The following is a 22,737-nucleotide window of genomic DNA, read 5'->3' as shown; positions in this document are numbered from 1 at the left end:
CTGACCTCAAGTGATCCGCCTGCCTCGGCCTCCCAAAGTGCTGGGATTACCAGCATGAGCCACTGCACCCGGCCAGGCCATTATTATTCTCTCTCCAAATCCGTCTCCTACCCATTCTTCCTTTGCAACATGGCTTGTATTTATCCCTTCCCGTCTGAGCTCATTAGTTGTTAGCCTGCATTCTTGTTATTTTTCTCATTCATACATTCATTCATTCATCCAATGAATATTTATTGAGCCCCTACTGTGTACCAGGTATTGTTCTAGGGGCTGGGGACACAGCAGGGAGCAAGTTCATGTCCACGTGGAGCTTACATTGAGGTGGGGAAGACCATCATTAATCAGGCAGTCACACCCACAAGTGGAAACTCCCCTCCCTGCTGAGGGCTACCGCGGAAAAATGGATAGTGTTCTGAAAACATCTAACAAGAGGGATTTGACCTTGTCAGGACCATCCCAAGGTCTTAGAAGGTGTCCTCATTGAGCTTTAAGTTGAAAGATGAGTAGGGGTCGTTGGGTAGAATGGGAGAGTAAGGTGGTCCAGGCAGAAGAGACAGCACGTGCAAAGGTCCTGTGGCAGAAGGACACAAGGTGCATGCACAGAACAGGTGCTACACTCAAACTTTCAGCCTCAAGCAATCTTCCCACCTCAGCCTCCCGAGTAACTGGGACTACAGGCAACTGGGACTACCACCACCCCTGGCTAATTTTTGTATTTTTTGTGAAGATGAGATCTCTCCATGTGACCCAGGCTGGTCTTGAACTCCTGGGCTCAAGCGATCCTCCCATCTGTAATCCCAGCTCTTTGGGAGGCCAAGGCGGGTGGATCACCTGAGGTCAGCAGTTCAAGACCAGCCTGGCCAACATGGCAAAACCTCATCTCTACTAAAAATACAAAAATTAGTCGGGCATGGTGGCCACGCCTGTAATTCCAGCTACTCGGGAGGCTGAGGCAGGAGAATTGCCTGAATCCAGGAGGCGCAGGCTGCAGCGAGCCAAGATTGCACCATTGCCCTCTAGCCTGGGCGACAGAGTGAGACTCTGTCTCAAAAAAAAAAAAAAAAAAAAAAATTGCCAAGCACGTTCTCATCCCAGGGTCTTTGCATTTGCTGTTTCCTCTGCCCAGAAGGCTCCTCCCTGGGATGACCTCACGATTCGCCCCTCATTTCCTTCTGGACTTTACCTGGATATCACCTCCTCGGTGAGGTCTCCTCTGCAGAACGCTGGAAATTGTCAGCACCCCTGCCACCTCCTCCCACCCTCCCTTCCTGCTTTATTTCCCCTTAGTGCCGAAGACCATGAAATATACTATATATTACATGTGCCTATTTTATTAGAACATAGCTCCAGGGGTTTGAGTCTGAGCTGGTCACTGATGTAGCCCCAGTGTCTAGGACTGTGCCTGGCACAGAGGTGTGCATGCACCGTGTGTATGAATGAATGTGCACATGAAGCAAGCGTGTCTACCGTGTGCCTAGAACAGGGGTGGGTTCCGGAGACCTAGGGAGCTCAGATAAGGCTCTGGCCTAGAGCAGCTGCTGTCTGAGGTGGGGAGGGCTGAGTCCTCAAGGGAAAGAGAAACCGATACCATCCGGCAGTCTGATAAGATCTGTGAGGGAGGGACAGTTGCCTCAGTCATGGGTGGAGCAGTGTCCTGTGACCAGGACAGCATTTTCCTTGGAAATGCCCCTGAGGCTGGATTTTTTCCCTCCCTCCCTGCCTCCTTCCTTCCTTCCTTTCTTTCTTTCCTTCTCCCCTCCCCTCCCCTCCCCTCCCCTCCCCTTCCCTTCCCTTCCCTTCTTCCTTCCTCCCTTTTTTCCTTTTTTCTTTTCTTCCTTTTTGAGATAGGATCTCACCCAGTCACCCAGGCTGTAGTGCAGTGGTATGATCATGGCTCACTGCAGCCTTGACCCCCCAGGCCCAACAGATTCTCCCACCTCAGCATCCCAAATAGCTGCGAATACAGCTGTGAGCCAGCACATCCAGCTTTTTTTTTTTTTTTTTTTTCTTTTTTTGGTAGAAACAGGGTCTCCCTGTGTTGCCCAGGCTTGTCTCAAACTCTTAGATTCAAGATCTGCCCACCTCAGCCTCCCAAAGTGCTGGGATTACAGGTGTGAGCCACCAGGTTGAATGTACTTTTAACAGTCAAACAGCTCTACAACTCAAAAGCACATCCAGGCACTCATTATGTCAAATATTTAATGCATGTTACATGACTGGGGTTTTTTTAGGTTGAGATTATAACCTTTGGTCTTAGAGGTACAGAAAATAATTAGCTTTTCATAATTGCATAATGCCTTACAATCTTTAAGATTTTTCTTTCCTTTGCGGTGTTGTGCCATAAAACAAGCCCTGGCCGGGCATGGTGGCTCAAGCCTGTAATCCTAGCACTTTGGGAGGCCAAGGTGGGAGGATCGCTTGAGGCCATGAGTTCAAGACCAGCTTGGGCAACATAGTGAGACCCCATCTCAAAAAAAAAAAATTGAAGCTGAGGCCAGCCACGGTGGCTCATACCTGTAATCCCAGCACTTTAGGAGGCCAAGGCGGGTGGATCACCTGAGGTCAGGAGTTTGAGACCAGCCTGGCCAATGTGGTGAAACCCCATTTCTACTAAAAATACAGAAAATTAGCCGGGCATGATGCCACATGCCTATAGTCCCAGTGACTTAGGAGGCTGAAGCGGGAGAATCGCTTGGACCTGGCAGACAGAGATTCCAGTGAGCCGAGATCATGCCATTGCCCTCCCGCCTGGGCGACAGAGCCAGACTCTGTCTCAAAAAAAGAAAAAAAGGAAAGGCCCTAGATTTTGGTCCAAAGTAGTGCATGCATGCGGTATAAAACTTCCCTGGCTGGGAGAGGGGCTGGGGGGCAGGTTGGGGCCAGGGGTTAGCGGGAGAGAGGGTGTGAGCTGAGTTCTCACCAGATTTTTCAGGTGACTCACAAGCGATACGTCTGTGCTCCCAGCTGACATTTACAGAACGATGTCTGTGTACAAGGACTTTAAATTCATCTTCCCATTTGCCCCTCACAGTGAAACTATTGTAGAGATGCTAATGTTGTCTTCATTTTACAGATGAGGACACTGAGGTATGGGGGATATGCGCAGGTCACACAGTTCATAAGGAACAAAGCTGGGATCCTGACGCTACAGCCCATACTCCTTAAAAAAAAAACAAAAAACTACCTTTTAAACTTTTTAAAAAACATAATTCACACGCCATAAAATGCACCATTTTAACATGTGCAATTCGGTGGGTTTTAGTTTATTCGTGTGGTTGTGCAACCATCACCACTATCTAATTCCAGAGTATTTTCTCCTTATTTATTTATTTTTTTCTTTTTCTTTTTTTTTTTTTTTTTGAGATAGAGTCTCGCTCTGTCGCCCAGGCTGGAGTGCAGTGGCGCCATCTCGGCTCACTACAACCTCCGCCTCCTGGGTTCAAGCAATTCTCCTGCCTCAGCCTCCCAAGTAGCCGGGATGACAGGCATGCACCACCACACCCAGGTAATTTTTGTATTTTTAGTAGAGACAGGGTTTCACCATGTTGGCCAGGTTGTTCCCGAACTCCTGACCTCAAATGATCCACCCGCCTTGGCCTCCTAAAGTGCTGGGATTACAGGCATGAGTGCCCGGTTGTAAATATATTTTTATATTATATGGTTATCCATTAACTTTCTGGATGGTGTTTTCTGAAGCCCAAAGGACGTCAGATATTTTATTTGGTTAAGTCCTCTCTGGCCCGTGTATTCTTGATCCCTGCACGCTGTGTTGAACACAGTGATTGACAGATGGGGGACTTCTGGCAATAGCTACGGATATATCTATGGTTGTCACAGCTGGGAGTGAGGGTGCTGCTGGCATTTAGTGAGTAAAGGCCAGAGATGCTGCCCACATCCTACACCGTGCACAGGTCGGGGCCCACAAGGACAGATCGTCCAGCCCCAAATGTCAGTAGTGCTGAAGCTGGGAAATCCCGATTTGCCGATACACATAACAGCCAATGTGAAACCCTCAGAGCGTAGGGTTAGGAGCACAGGCTCTGAGGCCAGGCAGCCCGAGTTCAAGTTCTCGCCCTGCCTCCTACTCACTGTCTGATCTGGGGCAAGTTGAACAACCTCATCATCCTCATCTGCAGACGGGGACAATGCCATTGCTTCCCTTACAGCGCGCCGGGAGGATGAAAGGAGGTGCTAGGTCTTGGCATGGGGCCTGGCACAGAGTCCACACTCTCAACCCATGTGGGCCATGGGTCTGGTTCAGCAGCCGCTAAATACCAGGTGTCTGGGATACACAGTGATTCCCTTCAGTTTCATGTCAGCCCAGTGAGTGCCATGGTGCAGTGAGGAAACTGAGGGACAAAGAGAGGAAGCTTCCTGCCCAATGTCACACAGAATATGGGGCTCTCAAACAGAGTTTGAAAGGCAGGCAGGCAAGAGGAAAGGAAGGAAGGGAGGAGAGAAGGGAGGGAGGGAGGGAGGGAGGAAGGAAGGGAGTGCAGAAGGAAGGGAGGGAGGGAGGGAGGGAGGGAGGGGAGGAAGGAAGGAAGGGAGGGAGGGAGAAGCAAGCCAGGAAAAAGGAGACAAAGCACTGAGACACATGGAGAGGGGCAGAGATAGGAGACAGGGGATAGAGACCCAGAGAGAGGGGGACAGAGAACCAGAGAGAGGGGGACAGAGAACCAGAGGGGGGACAGAGACCCAGACAGAGAGGGACAGAGACCCAGAGGGTCGGGGGGACAGAGACCCAGAGAAAAGGGGAGAGATACCCAGAGACAAGGGGACAAACACCCAGAGAGATGGGGACAGAGACCCAGAGAGAGAGGGAGAGACCCAGAGAGAGAGGGAGAGACCCAGAGAGAGAGGGAGAGACCCAGAGAGAGAGGGAGAGACCCAGAGAGAGAGGGGGTACAGAGACCCAGAGAGCTTGGGAGGGCAGAGACCCAGAGAGGGGGACAGAGACTCAGAGAGAGGGGGAGACAGAGACCCAGAGAGAGGGGGTACAGAGACCCTGAGAGAGAGAGATGGAGACCGGGGGAGGAGACAGAGACCCAGAGAGAGAGAGATAAAGAGGCAGAGAGGGAGGCATAAAAGAAAAGGGAATGAGTGATAGGGTTTGAGGAACAAGAGGGACAGTTAGGATTGGCTGGGGGCAGATAGCCTGTGGTCACCTCACACCCCAGTTTTCCATCCAGAGAGCGGGTGGTGGAGACAGGCAGTGTACAGAGAACCCCTGGGCCTCATGGAGGTGTGGGGACTCTGGCCTGAGTGGCAGCCTCCAGGCCCAGAGTGTGAGCAGAGCTGATGTCACCCCGTGGTGCTGGTGATGGAGTGAAAGGAAATGTGGGCGTGACCATGCCCCACCCGTGGGTGTGAGAGTCACTGAACTAGGTGAGAAGTGTCCCGCGGGGCAGGTCATGGGCCCTGCCTCTGCCTTGGGGTGACATTCAATCCCAGGCCATGCAAATAACAAAGCATGTTATTTTAAAGTTCTTGTGTGAGTGAAATATAACACATATCCAGAAAAGAATGCAAAACACGATGTGCAAACAACCCACGTATCTTATCGACCGATGAATGAATGCACGCAATGTGGCCCATCCATACAATGGAATATTATTCAGCCTTAAAAAAGTAGGCTGTAGGCCGGGCGTGGTGGCTCACAACTGTAATCCCAGCACTTTGGGACGCCAAGGTGGGCGGATCATGAGGTCAGGAGATCGAGACCATCCTGGCTAACATGGTGAAACCCCATCTCTACTAAAAATATAAAAATTAGCCAGGTGTGGTGGCACGTGACTGTAGTCCCAGCTACTCAGGAGGCTGAGGCAGGAGAATCACTTGAACCTGGGAGGCAGAGGTTGCAGTGAGCCAAGATCACACCACTGCACTCTAGCCTGGGTGACAGAGCGAGACTCTGTCAAAAAAAAGGAATTGCAGATCATGTCGTCCTTTGTTTCTGCTTTTGCTCAACATCATGTTTGAACGATGCCCCAGAGACATGTGTGGGCAGCCAGATCATCCTCCCACTGACGTGCAGGATTCCATCAGAGGAACATGCCACAGTGGGTTTATCTAGCGAGTCTCCCGTTGACAGATACTTGGGCTGTCTCCAGCTTGAGCTCCTTACAAAGGACGCTGCCAAGGGGATGCGTGTCTGCCCGCCCTGGCGGATGTGTGCACACATTTCCCGTGTGTGCATGTGAAGGAAGGGATGTGCACATGTCCAGCCTGCATAGAGCCTGACAGTTTTCCAATGTGGCTGTCCCTGTCTGCCCCCCCCCCACAGCTGTGCATGAGAACAGGTCACTGTTTTTGTAGCCACACAATGTGGACTAGGGAGGGGGCTGGACATGGGGAAGTGGATGGTGAGAAAACAGCCCTCACCCCACCCCCAACGCTGGAACCGCCTCCTCTAACTCCCCTCCTCCGCTGGGCTTGAAGCCAAATCCCTCTAATCATTTCCCAGACATTCTTTTCCGCCTGCTGCACACCAATGCCAGATCTGGCCATTAGTGTCACTCAGCAGGGCTTTGCAGCCTGGGGACCTCTGGCTGCCTGCCTGGCCCCACATCTGTCTCTGTCTCTACCTGCATAACCTCACACGAGTAGACTGTCCCTGCTCTGCCTCCCAATCCACGTCAGCCAGATGGGGTGTGCACGAAATGAGATAAGGCATGCCTTCATTCTGGAAATACACATGTGTATGTACATTACTTCATGAGGTTCACAAAACTCCCCAAAACCCTCTGGAAATATTAGAGCAGCAGGCACGACTTTGTACAGTCACAAACTCAGATGAACATAAAACATATAGTCCTTTTCAGCTGGGCGCGGCGGCTCACAACTGTAATCCCAGCACTTTGGGAAGCTGAGGCGGGCGGATTACTTGAAGTCAGGAGTTTGAGAACAGCCTGGCCAACGTGGTGAAACCCCGTCTCTACGAAAAATACAAAAATTGGCCGGGCGCAGTGGCTCACGCCTGTAATCCCAGCTCTTTGGGAGGCCGAGGCGGTGGATCACGAGGTCAGGAGTTCAAGACCAGCCTGGCCAACATAGTTAAACCCCATTTCCACTAAAAATACAAAAATTAGCTGTGTGTGGTGGTGGGCGCCTGTGATCCCAGCTACTCAGGAGGCTGAGGCAAGAGAATCGCTTGAACCTGGGAGGCGGAGGTTGCAGTGAGCCGAGACCATGCCATTACACTCCAGCCTGGGTGACAAGAGTGAGACTCTGTCTCAAAAAAACAATTTTTTAAAATACAAAAATTAGCCGGCTGTGATGGTGCACACCTGTAGTGCCAGCTACTCGGGAGGCTGAGGCAGGAGAATCACTTGAACCCGGGAGGCGAGATTACAGTGAGTCGAGATCGTGCCACTGCACGCCAGCCTGGGCAACAGCACAAAACTCTGTCTCAAAATAAACAAATGAACAAACATATCATCCTTTTCTTTCCTTTTTATGTTTTGAGACAGGATCTTGCTCTGTGCCCCAGGCTGGCATGCAGTGGTGAGATCGTGGCTCACTTCAGCCTTGATTTCCCAGGTTCAGGCCATCCTCCTACTTAAGTCTCCCAAGTAGCCAGGTCTACAGGAGCGTGCCACCACACCCAGCTATTTTTTTCTATTCTATGTGGGAGCCTGAGGCAGGATGATCACTTGAACCCAGGAGGTTGAGGCTGCAGTGAGCTGAGATCGTGCCACTGCACTCCAGCTTGGGCGACAGAGGGAGACCTTGTCTCCAGAAAAAAAAAAAAGAAAAATTATGTCAATGGTATTGAGTTGTATGTTTCACTGTGGGTTTTTCGTTTGTTTGCTTGCTTTGTTTTGCTTTTTACTGTTTTCACTTGGATCCATTCATGTCATGATGTGGACAGGCTCGTCTGATCTTCTAGCTGCTACAGAGTCCTGTACCACCGGCGACCCACCTCCCCAGGGAGGACACCCAGCTCGCCTTTGTCTCCCGGTGCCGTCAACAACATGGTGATGGACATCTGTGCGCCTGGAGGGTGAGTGTGGGAACTTCCTTGGCCACTTTTGCTGGGGTGTGAAATCTGATGATAGTTCATTTAACTTATGTTTTACCAAATTAGCATGGCTGCAGCCGATAAACAAAACCGGTTCTGCATCCCAAGCCTTCCTGCCTCACACCCGGGCCTCAGGGTTTGGGGCTTGGACGCTGAGGAATGAGCGGCCTTCCCATCCCATTCTAGCCATCACTTCTTAGGTCAAACAGCAGCCCCTTGACTCCCTGCATGACAGGCAGATGGTAATAGGGGATGAGGAAAAGGACGCGCGCGTTAATATCTCAGGTTCATTTCTCAAATTATGGCCCCCACGACATAGGTAGACAACTGGATCATCCTAAGAAAGGTAGGCGTGGGCGGCAAGGCCCTGACTTTCAGTCCGGAAGTAGAGAGAATTTCACTTGGGTGTGAGCACCTCCTTGTGGTCTAATCCTACACTTTGCAATCCCAGCACTTTGGGAGGCTGAGGTGGGGGCGGATCACTTAAGGTTGGGAGTTCAAGACCAGCCTGCCCAACATGGTGAAACCCCATCTCTACTAAAAATACAAAAATTAGCCAGGCGTGGGGGCACACACCTATAGTCCCAGCTACTCGGGAGGCTGAAGCAGGAGAATCGCTTGAACTTGGGAAGTGGAGGTTGCGGTGAACTGAGATCGTGCCACTGCACTCCAGCCTGGGTGACAAGAGCAAGACTCTATCTCAAAAATTAAAAAATAAAAAAAGGGAACCCAGAGAGTCCTCTCACCCTCTTTCTGCCACGTGAGGATACAAGAAGAGAGATCCACCAGAACCACATCTTGTTGGTGCTCTGATCTTGGATTTCCAGCCTCCAGAACTGCAAGAAATAAATTCTGTTGTTTATAAGCCACCCAGTCTATGGTGTTTTGTTATAGCACCTAAACTATTAATAAGACAACTCCCCTCTCCTACTCTGTATCTCTCTCTCCTCCTCTCTCCCTCCACATAGTAATATTTAGTCTTAATTAATTTAATCTCTATGAATTAATATTTAACTATATATTAATATATCATATATTAATTTCACATTTGCTATATCTCCGTGTATACTATTATAATGTCTTTTAGTTGAATCTCTATGATTAAATTTATATTTAATTCATCTACGTATATAGAGTGAGCTGAGATTGCACCACTGAGCTCCAGCCTGTGACACAGAGCGAGACTCCATCTCTCTCTCTCTTTCTATATATATATATATATACACACACACACACATACATACATAAATTATACGAGTGTGGTGGCACGGTAATCCCAGCTACTTGGTAGGCAGAGGCACAAAAATAGGTTGAACCTGTGAGGTAGAGCTTGCCATGACCCAGGATCGCACCACTGCCCTCCAGCCTGGGCGACAGAGCAAGACTCTGTCTGAAAACAAACAAACAAACAAACAAACAAACAAGCAAACAAAAAATATGTGGGCCGGGCGCAGCGGCTCACGCCTATAATTCTAGCACTTTGGGAGGCTGAGGCGGGCAGATCTCCTGAGGTCAGGAGTTCGAGACCAGCTTGGCCAACATGATGAAACCCGTCTGTACTAAAAATAAAAAATTAGCTGGACCTGGTGGCGCCTGCCTGTAGTCCCAGCTACTTGGGAGGCTGAGGCAGGAGAATCGCTTGAACCCGGGAGGCGGAGGTTGCAGTTAACCGATTCACACCACTGCACTCCAGCCTGGGAGACAGAGTGTGACTCCGTCTCGGGAAAAAATAAATAAATAAATAAATAAAACAAAACAATATGTGTTGAATGAATAAATTTAAGAGGAATTAGTAAGTTCCAAGAGGGGTAGAGCAGAGGCTTTCTGTTTTTTCTTGACTCTCTCTCTAGGTTCTAGAACCATGCCTGGCACACAGTAGGTGCTCAGCAAACACGGACCTGTAACACCCTGATGCTCCCTGGGCCTCCTGACCGCACCCTCGACTGGGAGGCGGGGCCGGCCGGGCCCTCTCTGTGACGTCACAAAGGCCTCGCCATGCCTCTGGCGTTGACCCTTCTGCTGCTCTCGGGCCTGGGCGCCACCGGAAGCTGGGGCTGCCTGCAGTGCGACCCCTCGGTGCCGGAGGCCCTGAGTCACCTGCGCTCCGCCCTCATCCCCAGTCGCTTCCAGTTGGAGCAGCTGCAGGCCCGCGCCGGGGCCGTCCTGATGGGCATGGAGGGGCCTTTCTTCCAGGACTACGCGCTGAACGCGTTTGTGGGGAGAGTGGGTGCGTGCTGGAAGTTGGGCAGCGGGGCTGGACGAGGGATGCCGGAGACCACGCCCCCAAGAGGGGTCGGGGCCAGGCCTGGAGGGGGCGAGGTCACTTGACTCTCTGGGGGGCCCACTGGAGTGTCCTCTCCCTTCTCCCCTAGAGACAAATCAGCTGGACCTGGTGGCGTCCTTTGTCAAGAACCAAACGCAGCACTTAATGAATAACTCTCTGAAAGGTAGGAGAGCCGAGGGAACGCCTGCTCCAGCACCCCTCTCCTTTCCGCCGGTCTGCATCACCTCCTTTGAATATAAAAATAAGAGCAAACACGCATGTAATGTAGCCTTTCTTTCTTTCTTTCTTTCTTTCTTTCTTTCTTTCTTTCTTTCTTTCTTTCTTTCTTTCTTTCTTTTTTTCTTTCTTTTTTTTTTTTAAGGCGCAGAGCCTCACTGTCGCTCCGGCTGGAGTGCAGTGGCGCCATCACAGCTCACTGCAGCCTCCACCTCCAGGGCTCCAGCGATCCTGCCGCCTCAGCCTCCCAAGTAGCTGGAACCACAGGCGTGTGCCACCACACCTGGCTAATTTTCTATTTTTAAATTTTTTGTAGAGATGGGGTCTCATTATGTTGCCCAGGCTGGTCTCAAACTCCTGGCCTCAATAAATCCTCCTGCCTCAGCCTCCCAAAGTGCTGGGATTACAGGTGTGAGCCGCTGCACCTGATCATAATCCAAGACACTGTTTTTTTTTTTTTTTTTTAAAGACAGTCTTGCCCTGTCTTCCAGGCTGGAGTGCAGTGCCACAATCTCTGCTCACTGCAGCTTCCGCCTGCCGGGTTCAAGCGATTTTCCTGCCTCAGCCTCCCAAGTAGCTGGGATTACAGGCACCCACCACCATGCCCAGCTAATTTTTATATTTTTAGTAGAGACGGGGTTTCACCATGTTGGCCAGGCTGTTCTCAAACTTCTGACCTCAAGTGATCTGCCCGCCTCGGCCTCCCAAAAGTGCTGGAATTATAGGCGTGAGCCACCGTGCCAGCCAAACCAAGATACTCTTAACAGGCAGGATATTCCAAGGACATAGAGGTTACCTTCCGTGAGCCAGGCAAGAGCGAAATTTTTGTGTGTGTGTGTGGTGGCGGGGGTGGGAATGTGCAGGGTTGGGACAACCCAGGCCTGCTCCGTTAATCCTTTATTGCCCAGTAAAATACGTCAAATGGAGGGAAATACTAAGGAGGAAAAAAATAAAGCAAGGACCATGGAATGGCAAGTGCTGTGAGTAGGGGTGGGGATTGCAGCTTAAAGCAGGGCATCCAAGAAAGATGTCCCTGAAAAGGGAGCATGTGAGAAAAGACTAGAAGGGGAGAGGGAAGCAGCCATGACGGGGTCTGGGGGTAGAAGGGTGCAGGCAGAAAGAACAGCTGGTGGAATCCCTGAGATGGGACTATGTTTGGCATATTCACAGAACATCCAAGAAGGCCAGAGTGGAGTGAGAAGGCAACATTGTCTCTGTGAAAGATGAGATCTTAGAGTTAAGGGGAGGGAATGGGTGTTTAGAATATTGAACAAACAGGATTTGTTGCCAGTCATGCTGACGAATTGCACTGGGATATAAGAAAAAGAAAGGCGTCGGCCGGGCGCGGTGGCTCACCCCTGTAATCCCAGCACTTTGGGAGGCCGAGGTGGGCGGATCACGAGGTCAGGAGATTGAGACCATCCTGGCTAACACGGTGAAACCCCGTCGCTACTAAAAATACAAAAAATTAGCCGGGCGTGGTGGCGGGCACCTGTAGTCTCAGCTACTAGGGAGGCTGACGTAGGAGAGTGGTGTGAACCTGGGAGGTGGAGCTTGCAGTGAGCTGAGATCGCCCCATTGCATTCCATCCTGGGCAACAAGAGCAAAACTCCATCTCACAAAAAAAAGAAGAAAAGAAAAGAAAAGAAAAAGAGAAAGGCATCAAAGATAGCACCAATGATTCTGAATTGAGCAATTAGAATCGTGACACACTTATTTACTAAGATGGAGTAGACTGGGAGGTTGGGAGTAGGTCTGGAGGAGAATAATGAGGGTTCAGTTTTGGATTTAGTGGGTTTGAGATGCCTCTTAGACATCCAATTGGAGATCTTGACCAGATAGCTGGGTATATAAATCCCACCTTTGGTGAACCCTCTGGGATAGTAATATAAATGTGGGGGGCATCTGTGTATAGAACAGCACCATCCAATAGAAATAGAATGTCAGCCACAAATAGGAGTCACATATGCAATTTTAAATTTAAATTTTAAATTTTCTAGTAGCGTGGTGGCTCACGCCTGTAATCCCAGCACTTTGGGAGGCCGAGGCAGGTGAATCGCCTAAGGTCAGGAGTTCAAGACTAGCCTGGCCAACATGGTAAAACCCCATCTCTACTAAAAATACAAAAATTAGCCAGGTGTGGTGGCGGGCACTTGTAATCCCAGCTACTCAGGAGGCTGAGGCAGGAGAATCACTTGAACCCAGAGGCACAGTTTGCAGTGAGCAGAGATCACGCCATTGCACTCCAGCCTGGGCAACAAGAGTGAAACTCCGTCTCAGAAACAAAAAGAAAAGAAAAGAAAAGAAAAATTCTAGTAGCTGTGTTTTAAAAAGGGAAACAGAGGCCGGGCGCGGTGGCTCAAGCCTGTAATCCCAGCACTTTGGGAGGCCGAGACGGGCGGATCACGAGGTCAGGAGATAGAGACCATCCTGGCTAACACGGTGAAACCCCGTCTCTACTAAAAAAAAAAATACAAAAAACTAGCCGGGCGAGGTGGCGGGCGCCTGTAGTCCCAGCTACTCGGGAGGCTGAGGCCGGAGAATGGCGTGAACCCAGGAGGCGGAGCTTGCAGTGAGCTGAGATCCGGCCACTGCACTCCAGCCTGGGTGACAGAGCGAGACTCCGTCTCAAAAAAAAAAAAAAAAATAAATAAATAAAAAATAAAAAGGGAAACAGAAACAGATGAAATTAATTTTGATAATATATTTTAGTTAATCCAATATATAAAATATCACCATTTCAACATGCAATCCACATAGGAATTATCGATATATTTCACAGGTTTCTTGCACAATATCTTTACAATCCAGTGTACGTTTTATACCTACAGCACATCTCAATTCAGACTAGCCCATTTCAAGTGTTCAGTAGCCAGGTGTGGCTAATGGCTACCACACTGGACAGTGCAAGGCTAGGTAATATATAAAGCCATATGGATTGAAATCATGAAGGAGTGAGTGTAGACACAAAAAAGAAGAGGCCAGGCACGGTGGCTCACGCCTGTAATCCCGGCACTTTTGGGAGGCCGAGGTGGGAGGATCACCTGAGGTCAGGAGTTTGAAACCAGCCTGGCCAACATGGTGAAACCCCATCTCTACTAAAAATACAAAAAATTAGCTGGGCGTGGTGGCGCATGCCTGTAATCCCAGCTACTTGGGAGGCTGAGGCAGGAGAATCGCTTGAACTTGGTAGGTGGAGGTTGTAGTGAGCCAAGATCACACCACTGCACTCCAGCCTGGGCAACAGAGTGAGACTCCGTTTCAAAAAAAAAAAAAGAAGAGGAGAAGAGAGATCAAATCCTCTTGCCAGATAAGGAAGGTGAGGCCAAGGAAGCGTGGCTTTGCCTAGGCCCCACAGTGAATCAGAATATAGATGCAGGATCTCCCCGGCCATAGATTTGCCCAGGAGACCCTTAGTAATCCTGGTCTTGGTTACCCCTTATAAATGAAGAGGAGCTTCCTCATCTCTTCTCCTGGAAGCTGTAGGTAGTGGGGTGGGCTTTCCGGGTGCCTCCCACCCCACAGAGATCTCTTCCTCTCCTCAGATGAGCCTTTGCTGGAAGAGCTGGTGACCCTCAGGGCGAATGTGATCAAGGAACTCAAGAAAGTTTTAATTTCACATCAATTAAAAGGTGCAGCATATCTCTCCACCAATTCCCTCTCCCCTTCTCCCTTGATCTCTTGATCCACTTTTTTTTTTTTTTTTTTTTTTTTGAGACGGAGTCTCACGCTGTTGCCCAGGCTGGAGTGCAGTGGCGCGATCTCGGCTCACTGCAAGCTCCGCCTCCCGGGTTCCCGCCATTCTCCTGCCTCAGCCTCCTGAGTAGCTGGGACTACAGGCGCCCGCCACCGCGCCCGGCTAATTTTTTGTATTTTTAGTAGAGACGGGGTTTCACTGTGGTCTCGATCTCCTGACCTTGTGATCCGCCCGCCTCGGCCTCCCAAAGTGCTGGGATTACAGGCTTGAGCCACCGCGCCCGGCCTCTTGATCCACTTTTACCACTTTTTCTCCCAAACCAAACTCCTTCTTCACCTCTCCTATAACTCAGCCTTCTTCATCTCTCCCCAATCTTCCCTTCTGTCCTTTCCCAGCCTCACCTCTTACCTGCTCTCCTGATCCCTCACCAATTAAATTATCAAGTTACCATCCCAATTTAACTCACCTCAGCAATTTTCTCTTGCAGCCTGCAACCCCAAACTTTGCCGTGAGTTCTGGATCATCTATCTCTCCCTTCTGTACCCTCCTAACCCCCTTTGCCCTGTCTCCCCAAATCAAGCCTGGCTACCACTCCTTACTCCATTTGGCAGTTCCCTTACCCCAAAGCCATGGAACCTAGGGAGATTTGCTTTTTAAAGGTTTATGAAAATAACGACTATCTGCAAAACAACATTTTGAAGGTATGTAAGTCACGATAAGATAGGCTATGTTGTATTAACAAATAAACCCTCACATCTCAGTGGTTTAATACAACAAAGGTTTATTTTTCTTTCACCCAAATTTCACTGAGAGTTGAGTGGCAGTCCAGGTGGTGACTCAGGGATCCAGGCTATACACACGTGGCAGCTTCTAAGCATGCTTCAAACAGAAAAGCAATAGAAATCACACTGAGAGTTTTATAGCCAAGCCTGGAAGAGATACACATGATCCTGCTGACTTTCCATTGTCCAGGACTAGGTCACAAGGTCACAATTTACTGAAAGGCACCCTGGGAAATGTAGTCCTTCTGTATGCACCAGTAGAGGAGGACACAGTCGGCCCAAAGAGGGGACATCTCACCAGTGTCTGCAAAGGAGGCTCCAAATTAGAAAAAGAAAAGTGCAAACTCAGAATTTACAAATGTTTAATTAAATGTCCACAAACAGACTGCTGAATCTACTGGATGACTGCAACTGAATTGAACTCTTCAATGATTATATAACAATTATTTTTTATGTGAATTGTCAGTGCATTTTGCTCAGTTCCTCTGCTGGGCAGTGGAATCTCTGAAATTTAGGAGAGCCAAGGGACCCCATCTCCTCTTTCTCCTTCTTCCTTCCCACCCTTGCCAGTCCTCTGATATCTGCCCTTGTCTTACTTCTCCCTTTCCCCTTGCCTAGGCTGGCTAAAAGAAGAGGTGTGGGACTGTTTACATTGCCAGAGGATCAAATCCCAGTGTATCCACAGAAAGTACTGCTTTGGTAAGCTTCTGGGGGTGGGGGAAGACGTGGGACAGGCGTGCGAGAGATTAAGACAGCCATGACCCGCTAGATACGGGTTTCGAGGCTCCCACATGCAGCCTCAAATCCTGCCCTAACCATTTGCTTAGAGTGTGGCCCAGAAGTTGCTTCTGTATTCTGAAATTCACTTTCCTCCATCTGGTAAATGGAGAGACTCCCTGGAACTTTAGAATGCCCCTAGCACCAGAATGGCAGGTGCCAGAAAAACATTTTCTTCTTAGCCGTTGCTGTACCTGGGGAATTTGGAAGGCTGTGTTGAATTCACTCATTCATTCATTCATAAATCTAAAAAACATACATTCTTTTTTTTTTTTTTTTTTGAGACAGAGTTTCACTCTTGTTGACAGGCTGGAGTGCAATGGTGCGATCTTGGCTCACCACAACCTCCGCCTCCCAGGTTCAAGCAATTCTCCTGCCTTAGCCTCCTGAGTAGCTGGGATTACAGGCATGCGCCACCACGCCCAGCTAATTTTGTATTTTTAGTAGAGACGGGGTTTCTCCATGTTGAGGCTGGTCTTGAACTCCTGACCTCAGGTGATCCACCGCCTCGGCCTCCCAAAGTGCTGGGATTACAGGCGTGAGCCCCTGCGCCCGACTTTTTTTTTTTTTTTTTTTTTTGAGATGAAGTCTCACTCTGTTGCCCAGGCTGGAGTGCAGTGGCGCAATCTCGGCTCACTGCAAGCTCCGCCTCCTGGGTTCACATCATTCTCCTGCCTCAGCCTCCCGAGTAGCTGGGACTACAGGTGCCCGCCACCACAGCTGACTAATTTTTTGTATTTTTAGTAGAGACGGGGTTTCACCGTGTTAGCCAGTATGGTCTCGATCTCCTGACCTTGTGATCCACCTGTCTTGGCCTCCCAAAGTACTGGGATTACAGGTGTGAGCCACTGCACATGGCTTTTTTTTTTTTTTTTTTTTTTTTTGAGATGGAGTCTCGCCCAGGCTGGAGTGCATAGGCATGATCTCGGCTCACTGCAACCTCTGCCTCCCAGCTTCAAGTGATTCCCCTGCCTCAGCCTCCCAAATAGCTGAGACTACAAGTATGCACCACCATACCCGGTTAATTTTTGTATTTTTAGTAGAGATGGGGTTTCACCATGTTGACCAGCCTGGTCTCAAACTCCTGACCTCAGGTGATCCACTCAGCCTCCCAAAGTGCCATGATTACAGGCATGAGCCACCATGCCCAGCCTAAAAAACATATATTCTCATAACAGAAAGAATAGTACAAAGAGGCAGGACATGCAGTGGCTCACACCTGTAATCCCAGCACTTTGGGAGGCCGAGGCAGGCAGATCACAAGGTCAGGAGTTCGTGACCAGCCTGGCCAACATAGTGAAACCCCGTCTCTACTAAAATAAAAAATTACCCTGGCGTGGTGGCGGGCATCTGTAATTCCAGCTACTCAGGAGGCTGAGGCAGGAGAATCGCTTGAATCTAGGAGGTGGAGGCTGCAGTGAGCCAAGATCGCATCATTGCACTCCAGCTTGGGTGACAATGCGAGACTCCATCTCAAAAAAAAAAAAAAAATGGTACAATGAATCCACATATATCTATCCAGGTTGAATAGTCATGCTGGAACTTTTCACATGCTGCTCCCTCTCTCTGTCACACTGTTCCAATCACTTCTTTACTTAATTCAGGTCTCAAAGGTCACTTCCTCAGACAGGCCTCTCTGATCATAATCTCAAAAGTAGCACTTACTATCAAATTATGTTGACAATGAACATTCTTCCATATTTATTTCACCTACTTTATTCTTTGCCATAGTATCTTAAAAGAAATCACAGACACCATGCCCCATACATAGACTGTACCTCTAAAAATAAAGACATTTTCCTAAGCAGCCACAATGTCGTTCCCACACCCACCAAACCGAGCAATGATTCCTCAATGTCAAATAATTCCAGGTCCCACTGTCAACTTCCCTAATTGTCCCCAGAATATTTTTCACAGTTGATTTGTTCAAACCAGGGTCCAATGAAAGGACTTCTTATATCATTCAATTGTTAGGTTTTTCACTTCTTTTTAAAATCTAGAACAGTTTTGTTCTGTTTTGTTTTTAGACTGGGTCTTACCATGTTGGCCAGGCTGGTCTCAAACTCCTGGGCTCAAGTGATTGGCCCACCTTGGCCTCCCAAAGTGCTGGGATTACAGGCATGAGCCACTGCACCCGACCTAGAACAGTTTCTCTTATCAGTTTTGTTTTGTTTTTTGTTTTTTTTTGCCTCCATGACATTGGCATTGAAAAAGAAGGGAGTGTGTCCTGTAGAGTGTCCCACTTTTGGATTTGCTTGTTTGCTTCCTTTGGCTGGTATTTGGTGACAACAAATATTTTGAGCACCCTACGATGTCCCAAACTAAGGAACAGTGGAATGGGAGACAGATGTAGTTCCTGCCCTCGTGGAGCCCACATTTTAATGGGGCCAGAGGTTAGACTAGGGTTTTGCAACCTCAGCACTGTGGAGATATGGAGCTGGATTATTCTTTGTTAGGGACGCCGTCCTGGTTATTGTAGGATGTTTAGCAGCATCCCTAGCTTCGATCCACGAGATGCCAGTAGCATCTCCCTCCCCATTATGATAATCAGAAATGTCCCTAGACATTTCCAAATGTCCCCTGAGCGACAAAATTATCCCTGATTGAGAACCACTGGGTTAGATGGTAATTACATGAACAGATAAACAGGCTGGATTCAGGTGGCAATAGTGTTCTAATGAAAACAGAATGGTTTGGTAAATAGTGCCTCGGGGGAGGCTGCTACTTTAGAAAGTACAGATGTAGGCCGGGCGCGGTGGCTCACGCCTGTAATCCCAGTACTTTGGGAAGCCGAGGCAGGTGAATCATGAGGTCAGGAGATCGAGACCATCCTGGCTAACATGGTGAAACCCCATCTCTTCTAAAAATACAAAAAAATTAGCCGGGCGTGGTAGCGGGCACCTGTAGTCCCAGCTACTCAGGAGGCTGAGGCGGGAGAATGGCGTGAACCTGGGAGGCAGAGCTTGCAGTGAGCTGAAATTGAGCCACTGCACTCCAGCCTGGGCAACAGCGCGAGACTCCGTCTCAAAAAAAAAAAAAAAAAGAAAGAAAGTACAGATGTAGGGCGCCCCTCTAAAGAGGTGACTTTTGAAAGCTGAAGGAAGTAAGCAAGTGATGGGAACAGTGTCAATGACAGAGGGAACAGCACATGCAAAGATCCAACATGATCAAGCAACAAGTAGGAGAAGGCCAGTGTGGCCAGAGCCCAGTGAATGAAAGAGAATAGTAGGGTGGCAATGGCCAGGTCACGTGGGAACCAGATGGTGCAGGGCTTGCTAGAGAGCATGGTGAGAACTTGAGCTTTTATTCTGAGATGGGGGGCCATAGAGTAGCAGGAAGACTCTGAGCAGGGAGCCGACTTAGGTGTTAACAGCGCCTCCCAGAGGCCATGTGAGGAACTGTGGGAGGAGGAGTCAAGGGAGCCCCCCAAAGAGAAGCCTTGGGCTGGAGTTGGACCTGCTTGGTAGCCATGGAGGTAGATTGGATTCTGCCTACAGTTTGAAGGTCAAACCAAGAGGCTTTGCTGATAGAAGGAAAGAGTTGGTGGTGGGTGGTAAGTGGAAGATGCAGAAAGCAACTCCCAAGGCCACCTTCAGGGTCAACAGCTAAGATGTAGCAACTAAGACTTTTATCTTGTGAAACTGTTCGCATTTTGTACCTCCCTCTCATGTGCATAGTGTCTCCGGTTTTTTTTGTTTGTTTTGTTTTTGTTTTTGTTTTTGTTTTCTGAGACAGGGTCTTGGTTCATCCCCCAGGTTGGGGTGCAGTGACACAGTCATGGCTCACTGCAGCCTCAACCTCCTGTGTTCCAGCAATCCTCCCACCTCAGCCTCCTGAGTTGCTAGGACTACAGGCATGTGCCACCATACCTAGCTAATTTTTTCTTTTTTGTCGAGATAGGATCTCACAGCCCACACTGACTTGAACCCCTGGGCTCAAGTGATCCTCCTGCCTCAGCCTCCCAAAGTACTGGGATTATAGGCGCGAGCTCACCATGCCTGGCCATTGTATCTGTACCTTTTGGTTTTGAGTCGAACTTCCCAAGTCGTCCTCACCCCACCCCATCCCTTCAAATGAAATGCTTTTAGAACTAGCCTCTCACTGTAACTGTGATAACTGTGGTATGCAGGCTGGACTGTCAACTCCATGAGGCCAGTTTGCCAGCTTGGTTCCCGGCTGTATCCCAAGTGCCTACAATGGTGCCTGAGACAGAGCATTAGAGGAATGGATAAATGGAGAGTCAGATCCCAGCAGAGGGCAGGGAACAAATAGGAAGAGGGAGCGCCCCACCCCCACCCCTGCTCCAGGCTGCTGAATGAACAGGTGGGGTGGGTACGAGGCTAAGGAGGGGTGGTGACTTGGAGGTCGGGGCTGTTTCCCTCCCGCCCCAGTCGACCGGCAACCCCGCGTGGCCCTGCAGTACCAGATGGACAACAAATACTTGAGGAACCAGGCGCTGTTGGGCATCTTCATTTCTGTGTCTCTGGCTGTCTTTATGTTCATGGTCATCGTGGTCTCGTGAGTCATCCTTGCCCCCTCCTCAGTCCCCCGTGGGACCCACTGGGACCCTCAAAAATGGCAACTCCCTGGATGGGTCACTGTGTATTTTGAGAGTCTCCTCTTCAGTCACTTTAGTCTCTATCTCTCTTTTTCTCTCTCTGTCTCTCTCCTCCCTCTTCTCCCTCCCGCCCCTGCCCCCGTACCTTTCTCTCATCTGTATTTCTGTCTGTCTGTCTTTCTCATTTCCCCTTTCCTCCACCTCTGGGTCACATTACAACCTTCCTGGGTCCTCAGCACTTTTGCCTTTGTGGGCCTCTTCTTACACTAAAAACAAACCAAAAACAAAAAAACCCTAAAAGTTATGTTTTGTGGATTCCTTGGTAGAAAGACAAATATCATCCAAGTTGGATTAATTATGTTCTATTCGTCATCATAATTACTGTTATATTCATTTATCTTCTTCTGGCTTTCAAAGATACTACAGTGAAAACATTTCCATGGACCCCAGGCCCTGTGCCTAGGAAGGAAGTGGCTTTCACCTTCCTCTCCCCCTCTAAGTTTATCTCCCTGTCTCTTTCTACTTGTGCCCCCCCGAGCCCCTTCTCCGGCCCCTGTCTTCCCCTCTCTGTCTCAATTTCTCTCTCTCTCTCTCTCTGCCTCCTCCAAGTGTCCCATTAATCTCCTTTCCCTAACGCCTCAGTTTCTTCATCTGCAAAAAGGGAGTAATGCCACCACCTCCCGCTGGGGGGTGTGATGAGCAGTGAATCAGTGAATGCTCTTTTTTTCTTAATTTTTTCTTTTTTTTTTTTCTTGAAACAGAGTTTTGCTTTGTGGCCCAGGCTACAGGGCAGTGGCGTGATTTTGCAACCTTGGCTCACTGCAACCTCCGCCTCCCAGGTTCAAGCGATTCTCCTGCCTCAGCCTCCTGAGTAACTGGGACTACAGGTGCCCTCTACCACCCCAGCTAATTTTTGTATTTTCAGTAGAGACGGGGTTTCGCTATGTTGGCCAGGCTGGTCTCAAACTCCTGTCCTCAGGTGATCCATCTGCTTCGTCCTCCCAAAGTGCTGGGATTACTCATGAGCCACCATGCCTGGCCAGTGAACGCTCTTAATAACACTTAGCGCATGGGGAGTGCTCCCTGCAGGCCAGCTCTCACTGTGAACTTGCTCAGCCTCTCTTCCAACTCTCTCTCCTCATTTCTCTGTCTCCCTGTGTATTCATTTCTTATTGCTGCTGTAACATCACCACAAACTGGGTGACTTAAAGCAAAAGAAATGTATTCTCTGGGTTCTGAAAGCAGAAGTCTGAAATCAAGGGGTTGGCAAAGTTGGTTCCTTCCGGAGCCTCTGAGAGTGAATCCACCCCATGCCTGTGTCCTAGCTGCTGGTGTCTGCTGGCATTCCTTGGCTCCCTTCTAATCCCTGCCTCTGTCTTCACATGGCTTTGTTTCCTATGTGTCCGTCTCAAATCTCCCTCTCCTTTCTCTTCTAAGGACACCTGTCTTTAGATGTAAGGCCCATCCTAAATCTCATGTCACCTTAACTTAATTACATCTGCAAAGACTGTGTTTCCAATTGAGGTCACATTCCCAGATACTAGGAGTTGGGACTTGGATATATCTTTGGGGTGGGTGACACAGTGTAGCCCACTATACCTGCTTCCACTATACCCTGTCTCTACCTTATCTCTCTCCATTTCTGCCTGTGTCTCCTCTTGTCTTTTTAGACTCTTTCTGTTCCCACATTTTACCATCACCCCTGGTCCCAACTTTTCTCTCCTCTCTCCTCACCAACTCCGATTGGCAGAGAACCCTGAAAATCTGCCCAGATACCCATGACATCACTGGATGAACCAAATCAAGCCAAAGATTGGAGGGAAGTTATGGGTCCTTTGATCTGGAGGAGCCTGAAATTCTCATTCTAATCTACAGGCTTTTTCTCTCTGACCAGGGCTTGTACATACAGACAAAACCGAAAACTCCTGCTGCAGTAGGACGGTGGTTTGGGGATAAGGAGAAAGGAAAATTAATAAAATTGGTGACAAATCCATCAATGTCTCTGTCCGTTTCCTGGGGACCCTCCCCCTAGTTGGCGTCCAGCTGTGTTTCTCTACCTGACTGGATGCTCCTCAAAAGCTGGGACCAGATCCCACTCATCTGTAGACACCCATTATCCTAATACAAGGTAGAAGTGACTTGGACCTTCAAAAAGGATGGACAGCATATGGTAAGGGTTTGAAGGGACAACCATTTCTCCTCTGGGAAGGAAATGCATCTGAAAGGACATGACTCAGTATAACCCTCGAGGATGGTTAAACAGGAAGAGCGGTGGTCAATGTGGAAGGCACAGGTTTTCTTCTCTATCTGAACTACAATTATTCACCCTCTGTGCACCTGAATACTAGATTCGGATACTTTTTTTTTTTTTTTTTTTTTTTTTTTTTTTTTTGAGATGGA

At 49.1% G+C, this 22,737-nt stretch overlaps 2 protein-coding genes across 5 annotated transcripts in view; one reads left to right on the top strand and one right to left on the bottom strand.

The window, feature by feature from the left end:
• LOC105497163 (myosin heavy chain 14) overlaps positions 1-8,845 on the bottom strand; it is a 148,991-nt gene extending 140,146 nt beyond the window's left edge. Inside the window, exon 1 of one of the 2 annotated variants that reach the window (XM_071087521.1) lies at positions 8,770-8,845. In XM_071087521.1, coding sequence (XP_070943622.1) covers positions 8,770-8,820 — 51 coding nt within the window. In that variant the 5' untranslated portion in view covers positions 8,821-8,845. The remainder of the gene's footprint in view (positions 1-8,769) is intronic. The other variant, XM_071087523.1, reaches the window with a different exon arrangement.
• Positions 8,846-9,932: 1,087 nt separating this feature from the next.
• Positions 9,933-22,330, top strand: LOC105497165 (IZUMO family member 2). 3 transcript variants are annotated; one of them, XR_011617795.1, is made up of 8 exons: positions 10,004-10,250; positions 10,396-10,470; positions 14,069-14,155; positions 14,708-14,728; positions 15,621-15,701; positions 20,171-20,297; positions 21,099-21,224; positions 22,232-22,330. XR_011617795.1 is itself a non-coding variant. In XM_071087534.1 (7 exons), exons 1-7 carry the CDS (start codon positions 10,019-10,021, stop codon positions 22,272-22,274), a joined length of 666 nt encoding a protein of 221 aa, XP_070943635.1. In that variant the 5' UTR covers positions 9,933-10,018; the 3' UTR covers positions 22,275-22,330. The 3 variants fall into 3 exon arrangements, 2 of the variants coding, with proteins under 2 accessions (XP_070943635.1, XP_011766305.1); XM_071087534.1 differs by lacking the exon at positions 21,099-21,224 and having other exon boundaries at positions 9,933-10,250; XM_011768003.2 differs by lacking the exons at positions 14,069-14,155; positions 14,708-14,728; positions 21,099-21,224.
• The last annotated feature ends 407 nt before the right edge of the window (positions 22,331-22,737 follow it).

This window comes from Macaca nemestrina, chromosome 20 (genome assembly GCF_043159975.1).
Source record: "Macaca nemestrina isolate mMacNem1 chromosome 20, mMacNem.hap1, whole genome shotgun sequence".
Classification (NCBI taxonomy): Eukaryota; Metazoa; Chordata; class Mammalia; order Primates; family Cercopithecidae; genus Macaca; species Macaca nemestrina.
This window is presented reverse-complemented; position numbering and strand designations above follow the sequence as displayed.